Source organism: Somniosus microcephalus, chromosome 26 (genome assembly GCF_052327205.1).
Source record: "Somniosus microcephalus isolate GS21.2 chromosome 26, FLI_Smic_1.0, whole genome shotgun sequence".
In the NCBI taxonomy this organism is placed as follows: domain Eukaryota; kingdom Metazoa; phylum Chordata; class Chondrichthyes; order Squaliformes; family Somniosidae; genus Somniosus; species Somniosus microcephalus.
In genome coordinates, this window is record NC_141012.1 from 8,518,495 (window position 1) to 8,545,965 (window position 27,471).

The 27,471-nt window shown below is 48.8% G+C and overlaps 2 protein-coding genes across 6 annotated transcripts in view; one reads left to right on the forward strand and one right to left on the reverse strand.

Moving 5' to 3' along the window:
* Positions 1 to 17,734, forward strand: part of bco2b (beta-carotene oxygenase 2b) — a 76,087-nt gene extending 58,353 nt beyond the window's left edge. For 4 of the 5 annotated variants that reach the window (XR_015073699.1, XR_015073701.1, XR_015073702.1 and 1 more), the window contains 4 exons: positions 1,006 to 1,246; positions 15,481 to 15,697; positions 15,791 to 15,898; positions 17,482 to 17,734. The gene's annotated coding sequence lies outside the window, so the exon portion shown is untranslated. The remainder of the gene's footprint in view (positions 1 to 1,005; positions 1,247 to 15,480; positions 15,698 to 15,790; positions 15,899 to 17,481) is intronic. The other variant, XR_015073700.1, reaches the window with a different exon arrangement.
* LOC147100266 (uncharacterized) overlaps positions 964 to 27,471 on the reverse strand; it is a 49,516-nt gene continuing 23,008 nt past the window's right edge. The window contains exons 3-6 of the mRNA XM_085968224.1: positions 15,422 to 15,620; positions 3,006 to 3,074; positions 1,750 to 1,886; positions 964 to 1,197 (exon numbers count right to left, since the gene is read on the reverse strand). Of these exons, the coding sequence (XP_085824350.1) occupies positions 964 to 1,197; positions 1,750 to 1,886; positions 3,006 to 3,074; positions 15,422 to 15,620 (639 nt within the window). The remainder of the gene's footprint in view (positions 1,198 to 1,749; positions 1,887 to 3,005; positions 3,075 to 15,421; positions 15,621 to 27,471) is intronic.

The window sequence follows — 27,471 nt, forward strand, 5'->3', positions numbered from 1 at the left end:
CCAATGAGATTTAAGGATTGAAAAAGAAACAGAGGAACAACAGAGAAAGAAATAGGGGGCCGGAACCTGCTGGAAGAATAACGGCGTGTTAACGATGCACGCCGTTATTAATGGGACTGATTGGATTGCTCTACAGAGAGCTGAATGACCTCCTTCTGTGCCTCTATGACTCTATAATGTGCAAATTGGCAGGCAGATTCAGGGGATTAAGAAATATGTCGTGAGTTGCGAATTTCCAGAACTTGTTGGTCGATTTACGCCATTCCGTCATTTGCTTTGTACAAATAGCATCTCGCCCTTAACTTCCCTATTTTTAAGAACTTCCTGGATTTACATATTAATTGTCCATTAAACTCACCACAGAAAGTTAAGCCTGGTAATTAGCAGCACAGGTACCTTTTTAACGACATGATAATTGTTAATGCAATGCCTCAACTTCTAGGGGGAAAGTATATATATAATATGTGACGTAAGAAGACTACGAGGCACTTGGTCTGAGCGTTAAACAAGGCTTTAATCAACTGTTTTTCAACGTGGAGGTCTAGTTGTGTCCTTCACTAGTTCCTGTTAAAGAATGTCCTGCACAAGCTGGGCCCGTGCCTGAGTATTTATACGCTCCCTGGACAGCGCCACCAGCAGGCCGCCCAATATTATTACATAAGTCATTTTCACATGAATGACAAGATTCATGTCACTATGTATAATATAAAAACACAGAAAAAGCTAGAGAGGAACCATGAGTGGAATGATGGATTCAGTGGAATAGATAATTTCCGTTGTGTTAAAATTAGGGCCTGATGATGCCATTTTGACACCCATGCATTTTCCCACTGCTTACTCTGGAATAGTGCAAAGTTATTACCCGTCCATATAACATGGGCTTCCAGGGCTGCGAGAGACCGAGCTATTTATGGAAGTGGATTTATAGAGCCCTACAGTAAGATTTGTAGCAACATTTTGAAGCTATTTCTGAATCTTTTTTGTTTCTTTCCTGTTTGCACTTAGCTGATCAGGAGGCTCTGCCAAAGTTTCTGGTACAGCATCTTTTTTTATTGCTACGTCCATGATATTGACACTCTTTCTACTTTGTGCTGTTTGGAGGAAGAAGAGATGGAGCAACAGAGGGATGCCGAGCAGGTCAGACTGCACCAGAGGTGGACTGTGCTCATCCACTGGTACCCACCGGTAGTTCATCATCTGAAATAATTCAGTATTCTGTAAGCCCGGACCACAGACAGTTCTTTAGGTGAGAGGTCAAGCAGTTGACCTACCCATCTGCCAATATAACTTTTAAGCTATTGTGAACTGTATGTGAAGAGACTGGTATGACTCATTTTCCAGTTTTCACCACCCATCCAATGGAAAAGTGCCCAGCCTTTGACTTGGTGCTCAATCCAGATGGTATGATTGATCTAGATGTTGTTACATGGGGAATCATGGATACAAATCCACTGCATAGCAGTTTATTGTAATACCATACCTCTGCTGAAACATGCTATTTTTAAGGAGCATAATATTTCACCTTTATTAATGAACAAAGTTAGTGAGTCTTGCAGAGTATGTACAATCTCTTCAAGGGGTTAATTGTGCTTTAATTCAAGTGGAGTCGAACATCAGCCATGATCTTATTGAATGGCGGAGCTGGCTTGAGGGGCCATATGGCCTACGCCTGCTCCTAATTCTTATGTTCTTAATTAGAGAAAAACTTTATTAGACACTTTTCAAAAGCTTTAATCAGTCAAAGCTTACCTGTGTGCAGGTATTAGTTCTGTGCCAAAAATATTGGATAACCAGCAAGAAAATGATAACACCGACCAATATAGCAACAAGATTTCTAGCAGTCCTTAGGAAAATATATGTCACTTCCTTCTTTGGAGGATCCATGGCTGAAAAAAGAGAGGTTGTTTTGCACCATTAACACAAAAGCCAGTAACATATCTGCACTCCTCTAATTCTGGCCTCTTGAGCATCCCTGAATTTCAACACTCCACCATTGGCGGCCGTGCTTTCAGCTACCAAGACCCTAAGCGCTGGAATTCCTTCCCTAAACCTCTCTACCTCTCCAGCACAGACATGATGGGCTGAATGGCCTTCTTCTGTGCTGTAAACTTCTATGATTCTATACCTCTCTTTCCTCCTTTAAGACACTCCTTAAAACCTATCTCTTTGACCAAGCTTTTGGTCACCAGTCCTAATGTCCTCTTATGTGGCTCGGTGTCAAATTTTGTTTGGTAACGCTCCTGTGAAGTGCCTCGGGAGCTTTTACTACATTAAAGGAGCTATATAAATGCAAGTTGTAGTTGCTGTGTGCTGTGTTAGATGATCTCGGCAGTTAGGGTGTTACAAATGGATGATACCAGAAATGCGAGGGTATACCCATCAGGAAAGGATGAACAGGCTGGGTCTCTTTTCTCTTGAGAAAAGAAGGCTAAGGGGTGATCTAATAGAGGTCTTTAAAATCATGAAAGGTTTTGATAGAGTAGACACAGAGAGAGTGTTTCCACTTGTGGGGAAGAGCATAACTAGAGGCCATCAATATAAGATAGTCACTAAGAAATCCAATAGGGAATTTTTTACCCAGAGTGGTGAAAATGTGGAACTTGCTACCACAGGGAGTGGTTGAAGCGAATAGTGTAGATGCATTTAAGGGGAGGCTAGATAAGCATATGAGGGAGAAGGGAATAGAGGGTTACGCTGATAGAGTTAGATGAGGAAAGACGGGAGGAGGCTCGAGTGGAACATAAACGCCGGCATGGACTGGTTGGGCCGAATGGCCTGTTTCTGTGCTGTATATCCTATGTAATCCTATGTAAATACCATCAAGAGACCCTGAGCTGCAGAGGGGAACAATCAAGCAGGGTTCCTGTTCCTCATATCTATCCAGTGACTCCAGCAGAAAGGTGCAAAGGTGTAGACATTTGGTAAAAGCAGGTTTGGCCACGACTGTGATTCCCTCTATGGTTAGATAGCCACAGAACTATCAGAGACTAAAAAGCATCTCATACCAGTTGCATTAGTTGGGTTGACCAGCGTAGTTGGAGTGACAGATATCAGTTGTGCAACACTCTGATTATCTTAAAGTAAAAGAAAAATTAAATTATAAACCTTTTCAATTTGTTTGAGAATCATATGAGTCATTTTAGAAGTTACTCTAATTTATTCTTTCCCCCAAATTATAGAATTGCTTTCCTCTCTTAGTAACGTTGTTCAAATAGCAACTTGAAGGCCATAAGGTCTTAGATATCTGAAGTAATTCCTGGGAGTGCATTTCTCATGACTTCTATCACCCACCATTGACGGCCGTGCCTTCAGCAGCCAAGGCCCTAAGCTCTATAATTCCTGCCCTAAACCTCTCCGCCTCTCTACTTCTCTCTCCTCCTTTAAGACAATCCTAAAACCTGCCCCTTTGAACAAGCTTTGGGTCACCTTTCCTAATGTCTCCTTATGTGTCAGATTTTGTCTGATAATGCTCCTGTGAAGCGTCTTGGGATGGTTTACGATGTTAAAGACGAATTATAAATGCAAGTTGATGTTTTTGTTACTGATTTCTGTAAATTATGGAAATCCTGTAGAATTTCATCTCACTCTTTAGCTTCTTGATAAGGCTGAACCTACAGGAATGAAACCTTTATACCTTAATGTCCAGTTCAACATAAAGCTGAACATTAACCCCCAAATCTGATCCACCACGATCATCAATCTTACAAAAGGTAAATTGTTGTGTCGGTACCTTTCTACCTAGACACAATTTAGGACTCAGAACTCAGAGATTCAAACATGAAGTGCTTTATTAGAAGGAAAGGAAGTTCTGGCAAGTCCCGAACAAAGAGAGCTAAACTTAACAGAGAACACCCAACCATTTATCTCCTGTGACAGCGCCACCACAGGTAGGAGGAGAACACAAAATACATAACATTTCCTCCCCTCTTAAATGGAAGGTCCACATTATTCCTCAACAGGTAAGTTACTTTCAATGCATTCAACGAACCTAGGGTAGAGGTAGACTGCCTCAACCCCTGACTTTACCCTGGGGTTTATTCTGCCCCAGTCTTGTGGGTAAGTCACTAAGCCTACAGATCCAAGCGTCTTGGAGGCCGCCGCTCTCTGACAGGATACCGGCGGTCATCGCTGGCTTCCACAGCAGTAGGCATTGACACAAGCCTGGATGGAGAAGGTGCCTGTGTCAGTCAAAAGTCAGGAGTTTGCACAGGTGGAACAGTCTCTTTGACTTCCTGTGTTGGAGAAGAGCACTGTGGCAAAGGATGCTGGTTTGCGGTATCATCCGGAAACAGTTCAGGCCAACCAGTCGTTGGAGCCTCTGTGGCTGTCTCTGCTCCTAGCAACAGTTGATCTGTGTGTCTTCTCCAGACGACGTCCTCAGCAGTCTCAACCGTGTAAGACACAGGGCCCGCCTGCGCGATCACCGTAGCAGGAACCCATTTCGGTCCAGTGTTGTAGTTTCGAGCTAGGACGTGCTCCCCTGGATGAAACGGTCTCTCCTTGGCTCTTTTCTCTCTCTTTTCAACTTGAGCTTGTTGTTGACGATGGACAACCTGCTCTGCCCTTGGAGGTTTGAGTAAGTCAAAACTTGTCCGCAACTGCCTCTTCATCATGAGCGAAGCGGGGGAAGTTTTGGTTGTGACATGCGACTCGTTCCTGTAGGACAACAGGAAGCTGTTCAGATGTTGGTGGATTGAGCCCTGACCTTGCGATGCCTTCAAGGCGTGCTTCAAAGTTTCCACGAACCTTTCTGCCTGGCCGTTAGTAGAGGGATGATAGGGCGCAGACCTGATGTGTTGGACACCATTCACATGCAGGAAGGTTGCAAACTCCTGTGATACAAATTGTGGACCGTTGTCACTTACGAGTTGTTCCGGTGAGCCATAATGGCTGAACATCTCACCGAGTTTCTCAATTGTTTTCTCTGCCGTGGTAGACCTCATCACAGCGACCTCCGGCCACTTGCTACGAGCGTCTACAACCACCATAAACATCTTCTCTTCGAAAGGACCGGCGAAGTCCACATGTACTCGCTGCCACACTTCTGCAGGCCAATCCCAGGGGTGTAGGGTTGCCAGCTGTGGAACATTCCGGACCCTTTGACATGGGGAACATGATTTGGCTTTCTCCTCAATATTCCCATCGAGACCTGGCCACCAGAAGTAGCTTCTTGCCATTTCCTTCATCCGAACCATCCCACTGTGGCCTGTATGAAGTTGTTGCAGTATAGGTTCCCGCAGAGGTGGCGGAATGATGACACGGCGTCCCCAAAGAAGACAACCTGCCTGGATGGAGAGCTCATTTCTTTTTGAAACGTAAGGTTTCAAAGTAGGAGAATCTCCTATAGCTCTCCCTCGAATGACATCGTCCATTACCTCAGACAGGACTGGATCGTTGCGGGTGTACCTTCGCACCTGAACTGCAGTGACAGGTGCTCCCTCCACTTGTCTAAAGTAGAAGATGTCTATCTGACGAGGCTCTGGGGGAGTAACAGGCAAGGGTAGCCTCGAGAGACCGTCTGCGTTGCCGTGTGTGGTAAACCACGTTCACTATCGTTAGCACTGTTCACCACTGTTCGTTATAACTGTATCACTGACCACTATTGTATCACGGTACGAGGTCGCCTCTTGCCACACTGCTATACCTGGGATGACCACTGCCGACTCCGCCTTGGCTCCACCCACCAGGCCAGGTATAAAGGTGAGCGACTGGCTGGTATTCCTCCTGCTTGGATCGGATCACCCACGAGAGTGGGCTGTTATTTAGTCAATAAAAACCTTTAGTCACCTTCGTAACTCTTCGCCTTTTATTGGAGGAATTGATAGGTATATCAATTTTATTGACTAAATTTAATGATGTCCGACAACGAGTCACAACCGGCGGAGGAGCCACCAGCGCAGCTCCCAGGAGCACAGCCACACCAGCCAGCTTGGCTGCGAGCCCTCAGACCGCCGTACCTGGACCTGAACCCACGAGCAGCAAACTCAGCCGCAGACTTTAAACACTGGCTGGTCTGCTTCGAATCATACCTGAGAGAATCCAGCGTCCCTCAGGCATCCAAACTAAGTGTCCTGCAGGCACAACTGAGCCCGAGAGTATACACTCTCATCGAGGACATGACTACCTACGAGACCGCCATCAACCTGCTGAAACAGAAGTACCGGACCCCGGTAAACTACATGTACGCTAGGCACCTCCTAAGATCACGGCCGCAACAGCCAGGAGAATCAGTAGCCGAATTCTCACAGGCGCTATATGCACTCGCCAGGAACTGTGACTTTAAATCGGTGTCGGCAGCCGAAAATACTGAAGATAATATCCGCGACGCATTCCTGAAAGGCCTACGGTCCGAGTACTCACGGCAAAGACTGCTGGAAGCTAAAGACCTCAGCATGGAAAAAGCTGAAGCCCTCGCTATCTCCCTGGAAGTGGCCCACCAAGATCAGGAAGCATTCACCAGGTACTGCTCGCGACCCTGGGACTCGGGCCCGACCCCTACCACAGCACCCTTCCCAGCGCCGCCCCCGGGACCTACCTCTGCGTCGGCGTCCCGGACCCGACCGGCCCCGCCACCCCCGGCACCGGCCCCGACATCGGGCATCCGCGATCGGGCCGCCGGCTGTTTTTTTTGTGGCCAGGAGAAGCACCCGAGGTCGCGCTGCCCAGCCAAGAACTCCATATGTAGAACCTGCCTGAAGAAAGGCCACTTCTCCAAGGCCTGCAGGAGCGGATCCTCAGAGGCCAGCAGTGCCGCATGCGAACTATGGGGGCGGCCATCTTCGTTTAGGGCAACTGAGGCCAGCATCCCCACACATGAGTCATGGGGGCGGCCATCTTTGTTTAGGGCAACTGAGGCCAGCATCCCCACACATGAGTCATGGGGGCGGCCATCTTTGATTAAGGCAACCGACACCAATAGTGCCTCATGGGGCCCTACCTCGTGGGAGACGCCATTTTACTCACCACGCCCGACCGCCTCGCCCGCAGATGACAACGACTCGCTCAGCTACACACTAGCTTCCGTCACCCTGGACCAAGCCCGCCCGCACCATCTGTCCAAGTCAATGATGGACATCAAAGTGAACGGCCACGCCACGACCTGCCTGTTCGACAGCGGAAGCACGGAGAGCTTCATCCACCCAGACACGGTGAGCCACTACTCCCTCTCTGTCCTACCAACGCGCAGCCGAATCTCGATGGCATCGAGGTCCCACGCCACGGACATCAGCGGCTACTGTGTCGTGACCCTGTCGGTTAAGGGCACGGAGTATAAAAACTTTAAACTCCTCGTCCTCCCCCATCTCTGCGCTGCCGTCCTACTAGGGCTGGACTTCCAATCCCACCTCCAAAGCGTAACCCTAGCATACGGTGGACCCCTCCCCCCACTCACAGTCAACAACCAGCAAACGTTAAACCGCCCACCGCGTAACACCTGCAGCCTCTCCACCCTCAAGGTCCCGCCACCCTCTCTGTTTGCTAACCTTACCCCTGACTGCAAACCCGTCGCTACCAAAAGCAGGCGGTATAGCGCCGGGGACAGAGCCTTCATTAGCTCTGAGGTGCGGCGCCTCCTGAAAGAGGGCATTATCGAGGGGAGCAGCAGCCCCTGGCGTGCCCAGGTCGTAGTCGTAAAGACCGGCGATAAAAACCGCCTGGTCATCGACTACAGCCAGACCATAAACAGATATACCCAGCTGGACGCATACCCCCTCCCCCGCATATCTGACATGGTCAATCAGATTGCACAGTATAAAGTATTCTCGACCATCGACCTGAAGTCGGCCTACCACCAACTCCCTATCCACCCTGAGGACCGCCAGTATACCGCCTTCGAGGCGAATGGGCGCCTATACCACTTCCTTAGGGTCCCCTTCGGTGTCACTAATGGGGTCTCGGTCTTCCAAAGGGAGATGGACCAGATGGTTGACCAGAACGAACTGCAGGCTACATTCCCCTACCTAGATAACGTCACTATCTGCGGCCGCGACCAGCAGGAACATGACGCGAATCTGGAGAAATTCCTCCGTACGGCCCAACGGCTGAACCTCACCTACAATAAGGAGAAATGCGTGTTTAACACCACGCGCCTTGCCATCCTCGGCTGCGTAGTGGAGAACGGAATCATCGGCCCCGACCCAGAAAGAATGCGCCCCCTCATGGAGCTACCCCTCCCCCACTGCCCTAAAGCACTTAGGAGAACCCTGGGGCTTTTCGCCTACTATGCCCAATGGGTACCCAATTACGCGGACAAAGCCAGACCCCTCCTGAAAGCCACTTCCTTCCCCCTCACGGAGGAGGCGTGCGCGGCCTTCTCCCTCATTAAGGGAGACATAGCCAAGGCCACGATGCACGCAGTGGACGAGTCCATCCCCTTTCAGGTGGAGAGCGACGCCTCCGACTTCGCCTTAGCCGCCACCCTAAACCAGGAGGGGAGGCCAGTGGCCTTCTTCTCAAGGACCCTACAGGGCCCCGAGATCCGACATTCGTCGGTCGAGAAAGAGGCCCAGGCGATCGTGGAGGCAGTACGGCGCTGGAGGCACTACCTGGCAGGCAAACGATTTACCCTCCTCACCGACCAGCGTTCGGTGGCTTTCATGTTTAATAACAAGCTGAAGGGCAAAATCAAGAATGACAAGATTTTGAGATGGAGAATCGAGCTCTCCACCTACGATTATGAGATCTTGTACCGGCCAGGCAAGCTGAACGAATCCCCTGATGCCCTTTCACGAATGACATGCGCCAGCGCGCATATCGATAGGCTTCAGACCCTCCACGACCAGCTCTGCCACCCCGGAGTCACCAGACTCTACCATTTCATTAAGGCCCGCAACCTGACCTACTCCATCGAGGAGGTCAGGACCATGACCAGGAACTGCCAGACCTGTGCGGAGTGCAAACCGCACTTCTATAGGCCGGACCGAGCAAGCCTGATCAAGGCCACCCGCCCCTTCGAGCGCCTGAGCATCGACTTTAAGGGGCCCCTCCCGTCCTCTGACCGTAATGTGTACTTCCTCAACATCGTTGATGAGTACTCCCGTTTCCCCTTTGCCTTCCCCTGCCCCGACATGACCAGTAGCACGGTCATTAAGTGCCTGAATGCCCTCTTCGCCTTGTTCGGGTTCCCGAACTATATACACAGCGACCGGGGCTCCTCCTTCATGAGCGAGGAACTCCGGCAATTCCTCCTAGAGAGAGGTATTGCAGCAAGCAGGACCACCAGCTACAACCCCAGAGGTAACGGTCAGGTGGAAAGAGAGAACGCGACGGTATGGAAGGCCGTCCTCTTAGCCTTAAAGTCTAAGGGCCTCCCAACCTCCCGCTGGCAAGAAGTCCTCCCGACAGCGCTGCACTCCATCCGGTCATTACTTTGCACGGCCACTAACACCACCCCCCATGAACGAATGTTCGTTTTCCCCAGGAAGTCGACTACGGGAACCACTCTACCAACCTGGCTGACCGCCCCGGGGCCGGTCTGGCTGCGGAAACACGTGAGGACCCATAAAACGGACCCCCTGGTCGAGAGGGTGAACCTCCTGCACGCCAACCCCCAGTACGCCTACGTGGCGTACCCAGACGGGCGGGAGGACACTGTCTCCCTACGAGACCTCGCACCCTCAGCCGATCCGGAAACACCGCCACCACCCCCCCCAACCTCAGTCCAGGTAGACGGCATGCCGGAACCCCACGAGCCCTCGCCGACCACGCAAACACCAGCATCAACACCGGATAAGGCACCAGCACCGGATAAGGCAACACCACCGCTGCGGCGATCGGAGAGGCTTACGAAGCCTCCGGACAGACTGACCTACCAGAATTGGTAGTACACTTCACCCCGCCGGACTTAATTCTAAACAAGGGGTGAATGTGGTAAACCACGTTCACTATCGTTAGCACTGTTCACCACTGTTCGTTATAACTGTATCACTGACCACTATTGTATCACGGTACGAGGTCGCCTCTTGCCACACTGCTATACCTGGGATGACCACTGCCGACTCCGCCTTGGCTCCACCCACCAGGCCAGGTATAAAGGTGAGCGACTGGCTGGTATTCCTCCTGCTTGGATCGGATCACCCACGAGAGTGGGCTGTTATTTAGTCAATAAAAACCTTTAGTCACCTTCGTAACTCTTCGCCTTTTATTGGAGGAATTGATAGGTATATCACCGTGCAAGTCTGATTTGCGATATTTGATGTCGTATGTGTGTCCTGACAACAGTAAAGCCCACCTTTGCATCCTGCTTGCAGCGAGAGACGGAATTCCGGTGTGGGGCCCGAAGATTGAAGTCAATGGACGGTGGTCCGTCAGGAGTGTGAACCTTCTCCCAAACAGGTACTGATGAAATTTTCGAATTCCAAAAACGATTCCCAAGGCCTCGCGCTCGATCTGCGCATAGTTACTCTCGGCCTTGTTCAAGGTGCGTGATGCGAAGGCGATAGGTTTCTCTTCACCTTGTGAACTCTCCCTGTTGAACTCAACTGGTGAGCCTCCTTTTCCGCCATCTCCATGGAGACACTAACTTCAATGGCCTTTTCAAGAGTAAGGTTGTCCTCAGTAAGAAGGCGCTTCTGTGTGGCTGCATTTTGCAGACCACACACAAGTCTGTCTCTAATGGTGTCCTTCAGCACCTCCTTGAACTCGCAGTGTTCTGATAACCTTTTTAAAGCAGCAATAAACATCGTCACTGATTCCCCCTCCTCTTGATTCCGTTTGTGAAATCTAAATCAGCAATAACCAGAGGTTTTGGTGAAAAATGTGCTCCAAGAATTTCCACTAGTTGTTTATATGTTTTAGTTCCTGGCTTATCTGGCTGCACGAGGCTGCGAAGTAAATTGAATGTCTTCGGCCCGATTACACTCAAAAAGGTAGGCACGACCTTTTTATTTGCCACCGCATTCGCCAATACAAAATAGTCAAAACGTTCCGTATATGCGCTCCATTGCTCCACATTTTCATCAAAATCACCGATGTTTCCTAATATAGTAGCCATCTCACGTTTCAAATTAAAATTTCTGTTTACTCACTGCACCCGTAACGTACACAGATTCATCCGCTCCTCGTTGCCACTTGTTATGTCGGTACCTTTCTACCTAGACACAATTTAGGACTCAGAACTCAGAGATTCAAACATGAAGTGCTTTATTGGAAGGAAAGGAAGTTCTGGCAAGTTCTTAGCTTCTTGATAAGGCTGAACCTACAGGAATAAAACCTTTAAACCTTAATGTCCAGTTCAACATAAAGCTGAACATTAACCCCCAAATCTGATCCACCACGATCATCAATCTTACAAAAGGTAAATCATGCTTGACTAATCTACTGGAATTTTTTGAGGATGTAACTGGTAGAATAGATAAGGGAGAACCAGTGGATGTGGTGTATTTGGACTTTCAGAAAGCTTTCGATAAGGTCCCGCATAAGAGACTAGCGTGCAAAGTTAAAGCACATGGGATTGGGGTAAGGTACTGACTTGGATAGAAAACTGGTTGGCAGACAGGAAGCAAAGAGTTGGAATAAACGGGTCTTTTTCCGAGTGGAAGGCAGTGACTAGTGGGGTACCACAGGGATCAGTGCTAGGACCCCAGTTATTCACAATATATATTAATGATCTAGACGAGGGAACTAGATGTAATATCTCCAAGTTTGCAGACGACACAAAGCTGGGTGGGCGTGTGTGCTGTGAGGCGGATGCAGAGAAACTCCAGTACGATTTGGACAGGTTGGGCAATTGGGTAGATGCATGGCAGATGCAGTATAATGTGGATAAATGCGAGGTTATCCACTTTGGTGGCAAAAACAGGAAGGCAGATTATTATCTGAACGGCAATAGATTGGGAAAAGGGGAAGTGCAACGAGACCTGGGTATCCTTGTGCACCAGTCGCTGAAGGTAAGCATGCAGGTGCAGCAGGCGGTTAAGAAGGCAAATGGTATGTTGGCCTTCATAGCGAGAGGATTCGAGTACAGGAGCAAGGATGTCTTGCTGCAGTTGTACAGGGCCTTGGTGAGACCACACCTTGAGTATTGTGTGCAGTTTTGGTCGCCTTATCTGAAGAAGGATGTTCTTGCCATGGAGGGAGTGCAGCGAAGATTCACCAGATTGATACCTGGGATGGCAGGAATGACGTATGAAGAGAGATTGGGTTGATTAGGCTTATATTCGCTAGAGTTTAGAAGAATGAGAGGGGATCTCATTGAAACTTATAAAATTCTAACAGGACTAGACAGACTAGATGCAGGAAAACTGTTCCCGATGGCGGGGGAGCCCAGAACCAGGGGTCACAGTCTAAGGATAAGGGGTATGCCATTTAGGACTGAGATGAGGAGGAATTTCTTCACCCAGAGGGTGGTGAACCTGTGGAATTCTCTACCACAGAAGACAGTTAAGGCCAATTCATTAAATATATTCAAGAAGGAGTTGGATATATTTCTTAAGGCTAAGGGGATCAAGGGATATGGGGAAAAAGCAGGGACAAGGTACTGAATTTGGATGATCAGCCATGATCGCATTGAATGGCGGAGCAGGCTCGAGGGGCCGAATGGCCTACTCCTGCTCCTATCTTCTATGTTTCTATGCTTCCACCTCCACAACATCATCTGGCCTTACCATCACCTCATTCCTGCCGCTGCCAAGTCTTTATCCATGCCTTCTTCACCCAAAGTTTGATATCCACACTGTTCTCCTTGCTGACCTCACCTCGCAAATTCCAACTCATCCAGAACTCTGCAGCCCTTTTGCTATCCTGCAACATGCCATATCACTTTGTTCCATGTTACCTCTGCAATTTTCTTTGGGCCTATGTCCTGGTATACATTCCACCTCCGGATCAGTCTACTGTGCGTCTCCCTATTCCTCTGCTGCATTCTCAGTGGCAGAGCCTTCAGAAACAGCACCCTCCACTTTTGAAGTCTCTTCCTAAATATCTTTCTTCAGTTACCTCTCTCTTCAACTTTAAAAGCCCCCTCAAGACTTAACTTTTTTGACTTTGCTTTCTGTCACCCCCTATAATTCTTCCCTGTATCCACTGCTCCTCTTATAAAGTTTTATACAGATACTGAAGTCTTTTCATTACATGCTATATAAATGTAGAAGTGGAATCAATGCTTTTCCAATTATATTTTTAGGATGGAAAAGTTACTGAGCATTCACAGTGTAAGCACAAAAATAACACATACAGCAGAAGAACCCTTACATTAATGACCACCCCTGCTATTATTTAGTGTCAGGATGCTGGTTTAACTTTTTTTTAATTCATTGGATGTGGCCATCGCTGTCAAGGCCAGCATTTTTTGCCCATCCCTAATTGCCCTTGACAAGGTGGTGATGAGCCACCCTCTTGAACTGCTGCAGTCGTGTGGTGAAGGTACTTCCACAGTGACTTTGTCATAGCGGTTTAGTATAACTGAGTGGCTTGCTAAGCCTTTTCAGAGGGCGGTTAAGAGTCAACCACATTGCCGTGGGTCTGGAGTCACATATAGGCCAGACCAGGTGAGGACAATAGAGCATAGTGAACCAGATGGGTTTTTAATAATCCGATAGTTACATGGGGCTGAATTTTATGAATGGAGACGTGTTGGAGGCGGGACTGCTGCTTGCCTGGTTTCAGTCCCACCTGCATCAGCTTCTGGCCAACCAGCGGGATTTCCCCCTGATTGACCTTGTTAAGCCTGCCCGGTGTGCTCAGCAGGCCAATTAGGGGGAAGTCAGTGACAGAGCACGTCAACGTATGACGTGTCATCTGTCAAGAATTTTTGAAAGAAGAAATGTCATCATTTGACAGCCCTGTGAAGCTGTCAAACACTGACATTCTGTGTAGTTTGATGAGTCCTCGTGTTCAGGACTCATCAAACCTTTCTACCTTGCAGGAATCAGCTGGCTGTTGGATCGGAGGATGCAACAGCCAGTCTGTGATCTCTACAATGGAGATGTCAGGGACTCCGGCTCCACAGCGGCTGAAGGCTGTAGGCAGAAACAAAGGTAAGTGAGCATTTTCTAACACTTTACACTCACCTCACATACTTACCATTCCACACTTGCACACATCACTCACCTCTACATTGCACTTTCAGACCCCTCTGACCCCCGCAGACCTCCTACACCCCGGCGGGGTTTCCCCAGGTTGGGAAGTCCACACTTCAGGACAAAAAATGGGGATAATCCTATTTTCTGCCTGTTAACAGGCAGTTAATAGGCTTTAACCCCTTCCCTCCTCCAAGGAGAGTGGACCCGGGGCAGGACAGCTTCCCGCCTCCTGGCAAGAGGGCACGGAGGCAGGTTGGGGGCGGGTTTGCGCCCCCCCTCCAAATCCTGCCACTTTCCCGGCAGTCCCGCTTCCATACCCACCTCCTCGAGGCTAGTAAAATCCAGCTCATGGTCACCATTACTAGTACTAACTTTTTTATTTATTTAACTGAATTTAAATTCCCCAGTTGTCGTGGTGGGATTTGATCTCATATCCCCAGCTCATTAGTCCAGGCCTCTGGATTACTAGTCATGTAACAGAACCACTATGCTACCGTTCCCTCTATCTACAATAGATACTGAAGTAATCTTAAATTAATGACTATACTTGACCCTGAACCATCAGTTTGTTTACTTATTAAACTGACACAGAAAATGACTGTCATGAACCCAGAGGTGAGAGTGTGCAACTATGAAAGTCATTACACTTAAAAACTAATAGCATCCTAATGTCAGCAGTGGGACATCTTAATGTCTGATGTTAACACTCCAAAATGGTAGGAAAGTAATCTTAATTTAGACACAGTGTGGTATCATAGAAAGCGGAAGCCCCAACTTGCTACACCATTGAATGGGTAAGATGCAAGTTCATGGCTGTGATCCTCCGTAAATTGGATTGATGGCCGAAGCCCCTTATTGTCTCGTGAAGGTGCAAAACAGATGCAGGACACTTCACTATCGAGAGGAATGGAAGGAGAGTTAGCCTGAGCAGCTCTCGCATATCTCCTAGTGGCTAGTTTTGGAGCAGCATTAGTGGAGGCTGGCCAACTTTAAATCTCAACAACAAAAAATAAAAAGCGAGTATACATTGGAAGAATATTGTTTTTGAAAAACACAGGAAAATAAACCCCTTCGTGAGAACTGCAGCAAATCAGGACTGAGTAACTGTGAGGAATTGGTGTGTGAAAGAGAAGCCAATGAACCAAGCAGCGTAAAGGAAGAAATGATTTAATTAAGACAGCGTCTAACCCTTAACTAAGGAAAACGAGTGTGCAGATCGCAAGGCTATAGTTTAAAACAACAATAACATCAATATGTTTATGATAGTGGCCCTAATTCTGCGGGTAAGCGCTCAAAACAATATGAATTGTTATTGGGAATAATGGATATATGGGTAACAGTATGTGACAGGTGTTACGTGTACTCTACGCTGTAACTCAATTCCCCACTACAAGAAGACCTACCTTGTACGGTTAAATTCCAAGCTCTTTGATGAATCGTGCCTTCTTTCTTCACTTTGCAGTGGTAGATTCCACTGTCAGCCACAACCAGTGACTCAAAGTACAGTGAAGCATCTCCCCCGCTGCCATTTTCAGAGGCAAAGGAGATTCTCTGCTGTGGATCATAATACTTATAAACCTTTCCACCAGAGAGCGTTATAATCTGCCTCAAAGATAACTAGGAGTTATAACTCTATAATAGGCTGTGCTCCTCCTTCGGTCTACCTCATCGTGCCAGAGGTAAGAATGTGCAAATCTGAAAGTCATTACAGTCATTACACTTGAAAAGTAATAGCACCCTATTGATGTCTGATGTTTTTTATTCCTTCCCAGGATGTGGGCGTCGCTGGCAAGGCCAGCATTTAATTGCCCATCCCTAAATGCCCTTGTGAAGGTGGTGGTGAGCCGACTTCTTGAACTGCTGCAGTCCATGAGATGAAGGTACTCCCACCGTGCTGTTATACTTTTTGTAGCGGTTTGGTACAACTGAGTGGCATGCTAGGCCACTTCAGAGGGCAATTAAGAGTCAACCACATTGCTGTGGGTCTGGAGTCACATATAGGTCAGATAAGGATGGCAGATTTCCTTCCCTAAAGGACAATAGTGAAGCAGATGGGTAGTTTCACCATTACTAGCTTTTTATTCCAAAGATGGGTGGGAAAGCAAGTGGTGCAGAGGACTCAAAGAATCTGCAAAGGGATATAGACAGGCTAAGTGAGTGGGCAAACATTTGGCAGATGGAGCATAATGTGGGAAAGTACAAGGTTATCCACTTTGGCAGGAAAATAAAAAAGCAAATTATTATCTAAATGGAGAGAGATTACAAAATGCTACAGTTCAGAGGGACCTGGGAGTCCTTGTGCATGAAACACAAAAAGTTAGCATGCAGGTACAGCAAGTAATCAAAAAGGCAAATGGAATGTTGGCCTTTATTTCAAGGGGGTTGGAGTATAAAAGCAGGGAAGTCCTGCTACAACTGTACAGGGTATTGGTGAGACCACACTTTGAGTACTGCGTACAGATTTGGTCTCCTTATTTAAGGAAGGATATACTTGCATTGGAGGCAGTTCAGAGATGATTCACTAGGTTAATTCCAGAGATGAGGGGGTTGACTTATGAGGAATGGTTGAGCAGGCTGGGCCTATACTCATTGGAATTCAGAAGAATGAAAGGTGATCTTATTGAAACATATAAGATACTGAGGGGGCTCGACAAGGTAGATGCAGAGTGGATGTTTCCCCTTGTGGGGGAATCTAGAACTCGAGGGCATAGTTTAAAAATAAAGGGTCACCCTTTTAGAGCTGAGATGAGGAGAAATTTCTTCTCTCAGAGGGTCGTAAACCTGTGGAATTCTCTGCCTCAAAGAGCTGTGGAGGTTGGGTCATTAAATACATTTAAGGTGGAGGTAGACAAATTTTTGCAAGATAATGGAGTGAAGGGTTATGGGGAGCGGGCTGGGAAGTGGCATTGAGCCCAAGATCAGCCATGATCTTATTGAATGGCAGAGCAGGCTCGAGTGGGTCAAGTGGTCTATTCCTGCTCCTATTTCTTATGTTTATTTAATTAACAGAATTTAAATTCCCCAGCTGCCATGGTGGGATAATGGGATTTGAATGCACATCTCTGGAACATTAGTCCAGGCCTCTGGATTACTTGTTCAGTAACATAACCACTATGGTACCGTACCCGGACACTGGCAAATTTGCAGAAAAGTAATCTTAATTTAGACAGTGTGGTATCAGAGAAAGCTGAAGCTCCAAATTACTGTACCAGGGAATGGGCAAAATGCAAGTTCATCACTGTGATCCTCCATATATTGGATTAATGACCCAAAGTGTATTGTCACACAAGGGTGCAAAACAAATGCACTGTAGAGACTTCACTTTCGCAAATGGTCATGTTTGTCTTTTTTCTAACCTGACTTTAGTAATGTACCTAGCCTTTCTTTACGTTCTCTTAATTTTGTCTAGATATTCTTTTTATATCTGCTCATTTATCCCTGCTTCATTCTTCCACAATTCTAGGTGCAAAAGTCACTCAGGGTAATCACTATCCAAAAAAGAGCCACCAAATTTTGGAATCACCTACAAATGAGCAACCCCCAATGCTATCACTACGACGCCCTGAAATGCCAAGAGCTGACCATAAAGAAGAATACCCTCAGTCAACTAGTCCTGGGACTCAGTGAAGTAACTACTAACAATACTAACAATAACCAGCCCCAGGACAGTGACAGGGTAACACAAAGAATTCGACCCAACACAATCGTCGCTAAGCAAAAGGAAAAATATCTGACATATTGGGCAGAAACAACAAAAACCCAAAGCAAACTCAATTGCTACTTGGCCCTAAACAGACAATACAACATAGCTGATTACCTGACCATGGTAAAGGATAACAAACTGAGAAGAACCTTGACAAGGTACAGACTTAGCGAACATAGCCTAGCGATCGAAAAAGGCAGACACAGGCAGACCAGGCTGCCAAGAGAAGACAGGATATGCGCTCACTGCAGTCAGGGAGTAGTAGAGACAGAGATGCACTTCCTCACAGCCTGTGGAAAATATCAGGGCATCAGGGAGAATTTCTACCAAAAATTCTCACAAATATGCCCTGAATTCAGAAATCTGAATGACAACCAAAAACTCCCATTCCTACTGGGGGAGGAGAGAAGCTGTGTAACACTGGCGGCACACTATGTTACAGCTTGCCATGAACAGAGGGACAACCAGTAAACTAAGAAAAGAGTATATATAAACAAGGCGAATGTATATTTATACACTCAGGGATATACCTGTTTATACACTGTATGAATAGAACTGCGTTTATGTGTTCAACCATAAATGTATTTTGATGCTTTGGCAACATAAGATGTACCTTATCATGCCAATAAAGCGATTTGAATTTGAATTTGAATTTGAATTCGCTGCCAGATTTTACCCTACCTATGGGGAAATCTCTACGGTCTAGAAATTCGGGTGGTTTGCGCCACCCGTTACTGCCATGAAATGGCGAAAAAAACAGCGGCCGGCGCTCTTCCGCCAGCTGGTGGAGGGCGCCATGGCGGCTGCCATTTTTAGCAGGTCGTCAGCGCTGCCGTTGCCTGTTATCGGCGAGAGTATTTTAATGAGTTGGAGCGTGACGTCAATCATCGTGCAACGCCGAGTTGATGCCAGCTCATCCATTTTGGAGTTCTCCGCTCGCATTGCTGCCCACGCTAAATCACGCCAGTGAATACTGCCGCTAAAAGGTCTTTCAGCAGCGTTAACGGCCATGAGGAGCCTGGCAGGACTTAAGAGGACGGATGCTGGAACTTCAAATGCGTCCTTTGCCAAGGTTCTTCTTTTAAACTTTCATTTTCTGCCCATCAGTGCAAGGTGGTTGTGGGATGGTTGTTGGGGGGGTGGTGGTTACATTTTCTGGCAGCTTTCCGGGAGACCTACAGTGTTTGTGGGTCAGTAAATCAATGGGTGAACTCCACTGCAATGATTGAAGATGATCTGTGATAAGATCTCTTTTATTTGCATTCATGTCATAAACAAATAAAAAAATCGACAAAGATCGGGTAGCTGCTAATATTTTTGGAGCACCTACGGCAACAGTTCGGGGTTGCTCCTTTCTTCCCCGTTCCCCTACACTGCAAGGCCCTCCTGAGCTGGAACATAAGAACATAAGTATTAGGAGCAGGAGCAGGCCATTAGGGCCCTCGAGCCTGCTCCGCCATTCAATAAGATCATGGCTGGTCTTCTACCTCAACTCCACTTTCCCGCCCGATCCCCATATCCCTTGATTCTCTTAATATCCAAAAATCTATCGATCTCTGTCTTGAATATACTCAACGACTGAGCCTCCACTGCCCTCTGGGGTAGAGAATTCCAAAGATTCACCACCCTCTGAGTGAAGAAATTTCTCCTCATCTCAGTCCTAAATGGCTGACCCCTTATTCTGAGACTGTGACCCCTGGTTCTAGACTCCCCAGCCAGGGGAAACAATCTCTCAACATCTACCCTGTCAAGCCCTGTAAGAATTTTGTATATTTCAATGAGATCACGTCTCATTCTTCTAAACTCTAGAGAATATAGGTCTAGTCTACTCAATCTCTCCTCATAGGACAATCCCCCCATCCCAGTAACCAGTCTGGTGAACCTTTGTTGCACTCCCTCTATGGCAAGTATATCCTTCTTTAGGCAAGGAGACCAAAACTGTACACAATACTCACCAGGCCCTACATAATTGCAGTAAGATGTCTTTACTCTTACACTCAAATCCTCTTGCAATAAAGGCCAACATGCCATTTGCTTTTCTAATTGCTTGCTGTACCTGCATATTAACCTTCAGTGATTCGTGTACAAGGACACCCAGGTCCCTCTGAACACCAACATTTCCCAATCTCTCACCATTAAAAAAAATACTCTGCTTTTCTATTTTTCCTATCAAAGTGGATAACTTCACATTTCTTCACATTATATTCCATTTGCCATGTTCTTGCCCACTCACTTAGCCTGTCTATATCCCCTTGAAGCCTCTTTGCATCCTCCGCACAACTTGCATTCCCAGCACGCTTTGTACCATCAGCAAACTTGGATATATTACATTTGGTCCCCTCATCCAAATCATTGATGTAGATTGTGAATAGCTGGGGCCCAAGCACTGTTCCTTGCGGTACCCCACTAGTTACAGCCTGCCAACCCGAAAATGACCCGTTTATTCCTAGAGACAGAGGCGACCTTTGGCCTCCTTCTGAGACCAGCGCTGCAAAGAGCGCGTTGCACTAGAAAATCACCTGACGATAATGAGCAAGTACCAAATTGTCGTACTGCCTACGCTCTCTCGGCCAGCGGCTGTTAGCCTTGGCCGCCAATGTTACCGGCAGGTTTTCAGCGTTCTCCAATTTCTAGGTCTAAGCCTCCATTCTGCACCTTACGCATGATAGCATGGACAGAATTAGGAGCTCAGTGTGAACTTGTTACTCACCACCTTTGATGGTGTTTATTGGCACTCCGAAAAGACCATTGTGCCGCTTGTTCTGGTCTGATTTTGGTTATCAAACAATCTGATTGACGTGCTAGAAAATTGATCCTTTTTCAATATTCTTTTTTATTCAGTCTCCAGTTACAAAGCCATTTGTAAGGGGGGTTATTGTACACCCAGGTAGTCCTGGGTACCTCAGGCTGATGTACAGTCCCTGAGGAGTTTGGGGCTTTTGACTGTTTATAGCAAATCACAGTCCTCAGAGAATTTCTCTGAGTAAGTGCTTCTTGGTTGTTTATACCAGATACAACCCCAGGCAGAGTTTCAGCCTGTCCCACTTAATCTAACTGCTCATTCCCAATTGCAGCTCATCCCCCAAATTACTGGCGTGAGGTTTTGAATCCCACTTCCCCCACTACTGTTCTACAACGCGAATTACAGCTTGGACATTTGTGACAGATTCAAATTGCAGTAACCAGAAGCAGACACCGGATAAAAGATACAACTCACTTTATTTGGACACGTGAAACACAAGCAAGGCAATAATCTCAGTACCGAACTCCACACAGCACTTCCCACTGAAAGTTCCTTGATGTCTTTAAACCTGAACAAGTTCTTAAAACAGCACCTTAAACATAGAACTTTAAACTTAACCAATCGTTCTGGGAAGGGAAAACATAGGGTGAAACCGAACTAAAATGACCTTAAACCCTATTCCTATTACCACAAGCCTCCCATCCTCCTATCACTAAGTGGGGTGATCCTCATTGAGGAAAGCTCATACTCACAGTCCCCTTCCGTACGGTTTTGAAAACGCTTTCGGTCCGGAACAGCGCGCTTTTCTCCCCCCTCCATCTCCGGTCTCTGGTTCCGATGCCTCCGTGGTCCGCGGGCTTCTTCTTCCTTCCTTCTCGTCGGGCGTTCCTTCGACTCTGCCTCCACACGCACAAGCTGTCTGTGAGATTCTCACCCCAGTTATACTGTATCTGGGCTTGAGAGTCCTTTGTCTTTAGATACCAATAATGGTCCGGTGATGGCTGTCCCCTTGTGTCCGGTCCGGTGCTCAAAGTGTGAGTAGGTGCGAAGTGTAGACTAGATTGTCCGTTAATCCTTTTCCTTTGTCTTGTTTGGCTTTGGAAGCTCCTGGCTCTGACCAGTCTGTTCCCTCTTTGTGAGGTTTGTTTTGGGTTGAGCTCTTGCCCTGTAGAGGTGTTGCATCTGGTGTTTTGGGTTGGGGTGACCAGGGCCTTTAGATGCTAATGGTCCCCAGTTCACCCTTCCTTCTGGAATGTTCTGTCGGTTGAGAATGATGTGTTGCCTTTTTAAAGAAAATGTTTTTCATGGGATCCTCCTTTCCGGGGTCCGGGGACCCCTTCCAACTCTGGGTAGAGGTTCTCGTATGGCCTCTCCCCAACTGGGAGACCCCCACCTTCCCCTCAGCTTAAACTAGAAATTACCATGCACACACAATTCAAAATCACACAGTTTAAACAGGTTTCTGGGGAAATGCCCCCTTCTTAGCTCGGGCAATCCGCAGCTTTCTGGGACCCTGCTGTGTCCTTGGGATCCTTGTGACCCTTCCAGGCCCCCGTTTGACACTCTCCAATATAGAGTGTCACCAAGCGAGGGTGCAAGGATCCTGGTTTCCTTACAAAGTAAACGGACATTTTGTTAACACTCTAATTACAAATGTACATATCTAGGGTACACACACAATATCCAAATAACATTTCCCAATACACCAAATCACTCCACATTATTTCCATTATACACTGCTCCATATACGACTTTTCTCTGCTTTGCGTCACAGTCCTATTTGGCCCCTAATCATTCTGTAACACAAAACAGAGGGCCTTGCCTTAGGTTCACCCAGGCTTGGCTCGTATAACATAATATCCTCAAAAATACTCTTTCACATCATAATTTATTACAAAATGTTACAATCTTAGTTACACAATGTACTCTAAAATTATCGCAAGCACGGAGAGGGTCCTACGCCTCTGCTCAACTTGGAGTTGTCACAAACTGGTCCCAAGCACGGAGAGGACCTCACGCCTCTGCTCAACTTGGGGCTGCAACACCAAATACAAAAAATCATTAAACAACATGCTTAAATGAACCCCGATCATCACGTGCCGATGATGGGTCGCGAAATTCGAGTGGGTATTGCTCCTCCCACTCGGGCAGTAAAAGTACCTTCCACCCCCCTTTGATTCGCTTAAACTTTAAAACAGGCAGAATGGATTTAGCGACCAGCCTGCTCCAACAGCCCCGAACCGTTCCCTTGTCCCTTTGTGGAGGCGGGGTACCCCTCACGTTTAAAATTTACCTTGGCACAGACCGAGACCGGGGAGTATGGGATCTCATGACTCCCAGTCCCTCCCCCTCCCGTCTTCCCTCGACTGGCTGCAGAAAATGATGGGTGCCTGTGTGGCGGCACTCCCTGGCCCCACACTGATCCGGCCACCCACTCATCCTTCCCAGCCATAACTTCTCTACTTTGCCCGTGGGCCCCCGGTTGAGTTCCTCCCTCCCCCGACCGCACCCACGCGACTCTTGGGTCTCCCCCTCCTCTATAAAATCATTCCCGGGCCATCACCACCCACCCCCGGGGAACGCGTCCCTGTGACCAGGCGCCCGCGCTTCCCCATCGTGACTCCTCAACAGCGAGGTCTCCCGCACGTGAACTTTGGTCAGGATAGTGCTGGGTTGGGGGCCATGCCCCACCCAGCTGGGGCCATCTCCTCCCCGTAGGAGGAGTAGGCAAGTTCCTCCGGACTCTGTCCGGTTTTTCCCGACGATCGCTGTGGGGTCTCCTGGATTCGTCCAGTGGCGAGGTGATCCCCAACATTCCACATCTTCATTCGATATCCAGCTCGGGCTGGGCGAACATGGCTGCTTCATTTTCCCATCTCCTGCAAAAACTTAAAAGGGACATGCAGCCAGGTCTCACTGACGTGCTGCCTTAGGTGGAGACATGGTCGGGTCCCTCGACCTCGGACCAAAATACAAACATTTGGCACACATGTAAATTTAAACTCTTTAAACTTAACTTAACAAACTAGTTAAATTAACAAAACTTAAAATACACCTTCCATTAAGCACGCTATATACACACACATAGCTATAATACAAATGCCGCCCGTCTCCGGACGGCCCGTCTTAATCTCTGGCACTGTCGCAGATTGCTGCTGACTGCAGCGAAGCTGGACTGCCTCCTGTCTCTGGTCCCTCGCAGCTTATGGCTGTTGAGTGGGGGCCTCTGTTCTCTGGCTTTTCCCTGGCTCAGGAAACCGCCCTACTCCACTGTAAAGTGGGTGACCATGCTTTCTTAGGCTGGGGCACCCGCTGAGACCTTCTGAGGGGTGTCTCTACGGGGGAAACTTTGGCTGGCGGACCCTGAGCTTGGGTCACAGCCCCAGCGGGCTGGGAACCTGCTCCCCCATGCCCAAATAGCCCGCACTGTATAATGTACCTGGCAGCCTGCTGGTACAAATCTCTCTCTCCTGATCCAAAACCTGGTGTCAGCTCCCCTGCAAGAGGAATTGCTATCCCTGCACCCCCAGGGTCCCACATCATGGGGAAAACCATTCTAGAGGCTGGCTGGGAAGCTGGTCCCTTTAAACAGGCGAGTGCGCCTGCGCAAACCTCCTGCAAAAGAGCCACTGTGGTCCCGCCGGCAACTGCGCATGCGCAGACCTCCTCTTCGCAAAACTCTCCCCTCGGGCGTGCGACCGCGCCTGCGCGGGAGAACTGAGTAAGGGCCTCTCGGAGTTCCGGGTCCGCGACTGCGCCTACCCGGTGTTGGGGAACCTTTTCCCTCAGGCGCTCGACTGCACCTGTGCGGGCAAAGTTAAGAAAGTCCGCTGGGGGTACGTGCTGTGGAACCGCGCTTGCGCGAACCTGATCCTGGCAAAACTCTCCCCTCAGGCGCATGACTGCGCCTGCGCGAACCTTCTGCTCAGACGACTGGGAGATTCCCGTCTCCAGACCAGCGACTGCACATGCGCGGGCAGTCTCCAAGCGATCTGTGAATGGATAGGCAGCAGCCTGCTGATTTCTGATCCCAGGCTGCTGTTTCTCCATTTCTAAGCCACATAACCTTTCCAAATTTAAACTTTGGTTTGAATTAGGGTCCCACTGGGGTAGGGAAGTGTCCCAATTTGTGGGCTGGACAACTTTATCCTTAAAACAAGCCACAGTGCCTGTCTTTACAGGCGGTGAACCTGAACTTGTCTGGTGGGCAAACTCATGTTCTCTTACCCGGGTGGCTTTAAATGGGGAATTTTGGACTCGGACCTGCCTTTGGTCTGGGTCCAAAACTATCCCCTGTGCGCCTCCCTTGTCCCGGATTTCTGCTACTGGACCTGCTCTACAGGGGCCATGATCTACTTCCTCAGTCTCAGAGAATAGCAGCAGGTCATCCACGTATTGCACCAGCTACCCAGGCTGGCTGAAGTTCTTTAAACTGTCAGCCATGCACTGGTGGAATATACTTGGCGAATTGTGGAAACCCTGTGGCAAACAATTCCAAGTATACTGCTGCCCTTTAAAAGTGAAGGCAAACTTATACTGATCTTCCCTTCTGAGTGGGACAGACCAGAAACCATTGGAAATATCCAGCACTGTGAAGATGGTTGCGGAGGCTGGAATACTTCCAATGAGGTCGGCTACTGCAGCCACTGTAGGGGCGCAGGCTGGGATATTTTTATTCAAGACTCGATAGTCCACTGTGGCTCTCCATGAATTGTCCGGCTTCTTCACCGGCCAAAGTGGAGAGTTCACATGGGTTGCTATCGTTCTTAAAACCCCTTGCTCAACCAGGGATCCCAGAGCGATGGTTAAATCTGACTGTCGCTGCGGGCGCGTCATGGGGTCCCCATCCACCCTGACTTCTACCCCATGCATCCTTACGCAAGTCCATTGCTCCTGGAGAGGTCCCAAGCGCAGCTGGACTGGAACTGTGAGGAATCCTGTCTGCTCACTGTTGGTGAAGCTTGTGAGGCCAAAAGGGACGCCGCTGGACAGGGGTGAGGTGCTGGGGCTGTCTGCATGGACCAGGGTCACCGAAGCCCCTGTGTCCAGCAGATATGATCCCCTGACACCCTGCACCTCCAGTTCAACGCGCGGTCGCTTCCACTCATCATAGCTCACCGGGCACAGGTAGACAGGTTCCCCGGGGGCTAGTCAGGATTCTGCAGCCTGGGAGATCTTCTCCCCCTGCACTGTAGCTATCTGGCCCCGCTCCTGATCCTCTAAAACCTTCAGCGCTCCCTTCAGTATGTCCTTCAGGCTGCCCTGCTGCGGCGCGCTCTGGGCTGCTGGCTGGCTGGATTTCTGAGCTGGGGCTGCTGGTGGCTGAGGAGCCTGCCTCTTTTGGGTTTGAGCTGCAGCCTGTTTGGCTTTCTGGGCTTGGTCTGCACTTGGTTCAGCAGGGGCAGGGGCCCTTTGATCCCTCCAAGGATTCTCACACTCCTTTCTCCAATGCCCTAGCTCCCCACACCCGAAGCAGGCTTTCTCCCTGCTTGGTCTGGAGCCATCTCTTCCCTCCCAGCCCATCTCTCTCCTAATTGGGTGTGGGCTATCCACGGGACGGAAGGGTCTGTACTGGCTGTTTGAGTTTTTGCCCTCCTGCCTCCATTCCCTTCGCCCCTGGGCGGGTGTGATCTCACAGATCTTACCCTTCCCTGTCTTCCCTTCTGCTTGGGCACTTTTAAAGAAAATGGTAAGCTGCCGGAGGACTGTCTCCTCTGCAAGCTGGGGGTCTCGGGGGTCAAACCAGGCTCGTGCCTGGGTTCGCAGCTCCGGAGTGCTGTTGGCTATCAGGGTGCGAAACCAGCGAACCCGATCATCTGCTCCAAGGGCCGTTCGGTCCAGACCCCCTGCACAGGCCTCATTGAACGCTATCCACAGCCTGTCTGCAAAACACCTGGGGTTCTCCTTTGCCCTTTGCTGAGTCTTCTCAACTCAGGAGAAGAAGCTACCATCATCCGCCCCCAACACACCCAGGACCTCCTCCTTGACTTGGGCGAATGTGTTCCTCCCTATCTTACTATCAGAGGAGAGGTTGTCGGCCACCTCCTCTTCCAGGGAAAATTGTAGCATCTTGGCTCTCTCTCCCTGGTCGTAACCGTTTAAATCCCCCGCCTGCTCTACTTTAAGAAAGTGAGCAGTGGCATCCCCTTTATATCCCAGTTTAGAGAAGTGGGTGACCATCGCCTGTAACTGAGGCACAGAGTGGGGCAGAACGAAACGGCTAGTCACTGCTCCCGGGACCCCATTTACAGCTGGACCAAATTTAACGTGGACGACGGGACACACTGGCCCTGGTCCCACCGGCTTGCTTGGCTCCTGTGGCTCAAGCTCCGGCTCCATTACAGGGGCTGTGGGGAGGGGTCTAACCTCCTCTTCCTCCTCCTGCCCCCTTTCTGGGGCCGGTGTGACTGAACACACTACGCCTCTCTGGGACTTAGCTATAGCTTGGGTGAGGTACTTGATTTGGTCCAGGCAGGGGCCGTGGTCCGTGGCCGGGGCTTGACTCGCCTCCTGCCACGTGAGCTTCCAGGCTGCCCTAACCTCCTTTAAATCCTCCCCCAACTCAGCGTTCTCTTGAGCATAGCGAGCATTTCTTTCTTGCAGCCTCAATGCTGCAGTTTGGGCTCCTGTTACCTGCGCCTGCAGGTACTCCTTGTAAATTCGAGAACTCTCTGCCTCCATAGCCCTTTCTCTCCTTTCGTCCGCTAGTTGCTCAAGTGCCTCAGCCAGCTTCTCTTCCACAGCTGCTATCTTTTCCTTTGCTACCTCCCCTGCTGCCCGAGCCTGCTCCTCTAAATCTAACACCTCGGCACGGGACCTTTCTTTTAAATCTACCACCTCTGCTTGGAGGGTCACCACCTGCCTGTCGAGCAACTTTACTTGCTTTTCTAGGCACAGCAGCCAGACTGCCTTCTCCACTTTAGCTTTGTGGTCTTTACCCTGGGTCCACTTTGCTGCAGCTGCCTCTGGGCGTGCACTGCGCAGCAGGCCCATCACCCATGGTTTTC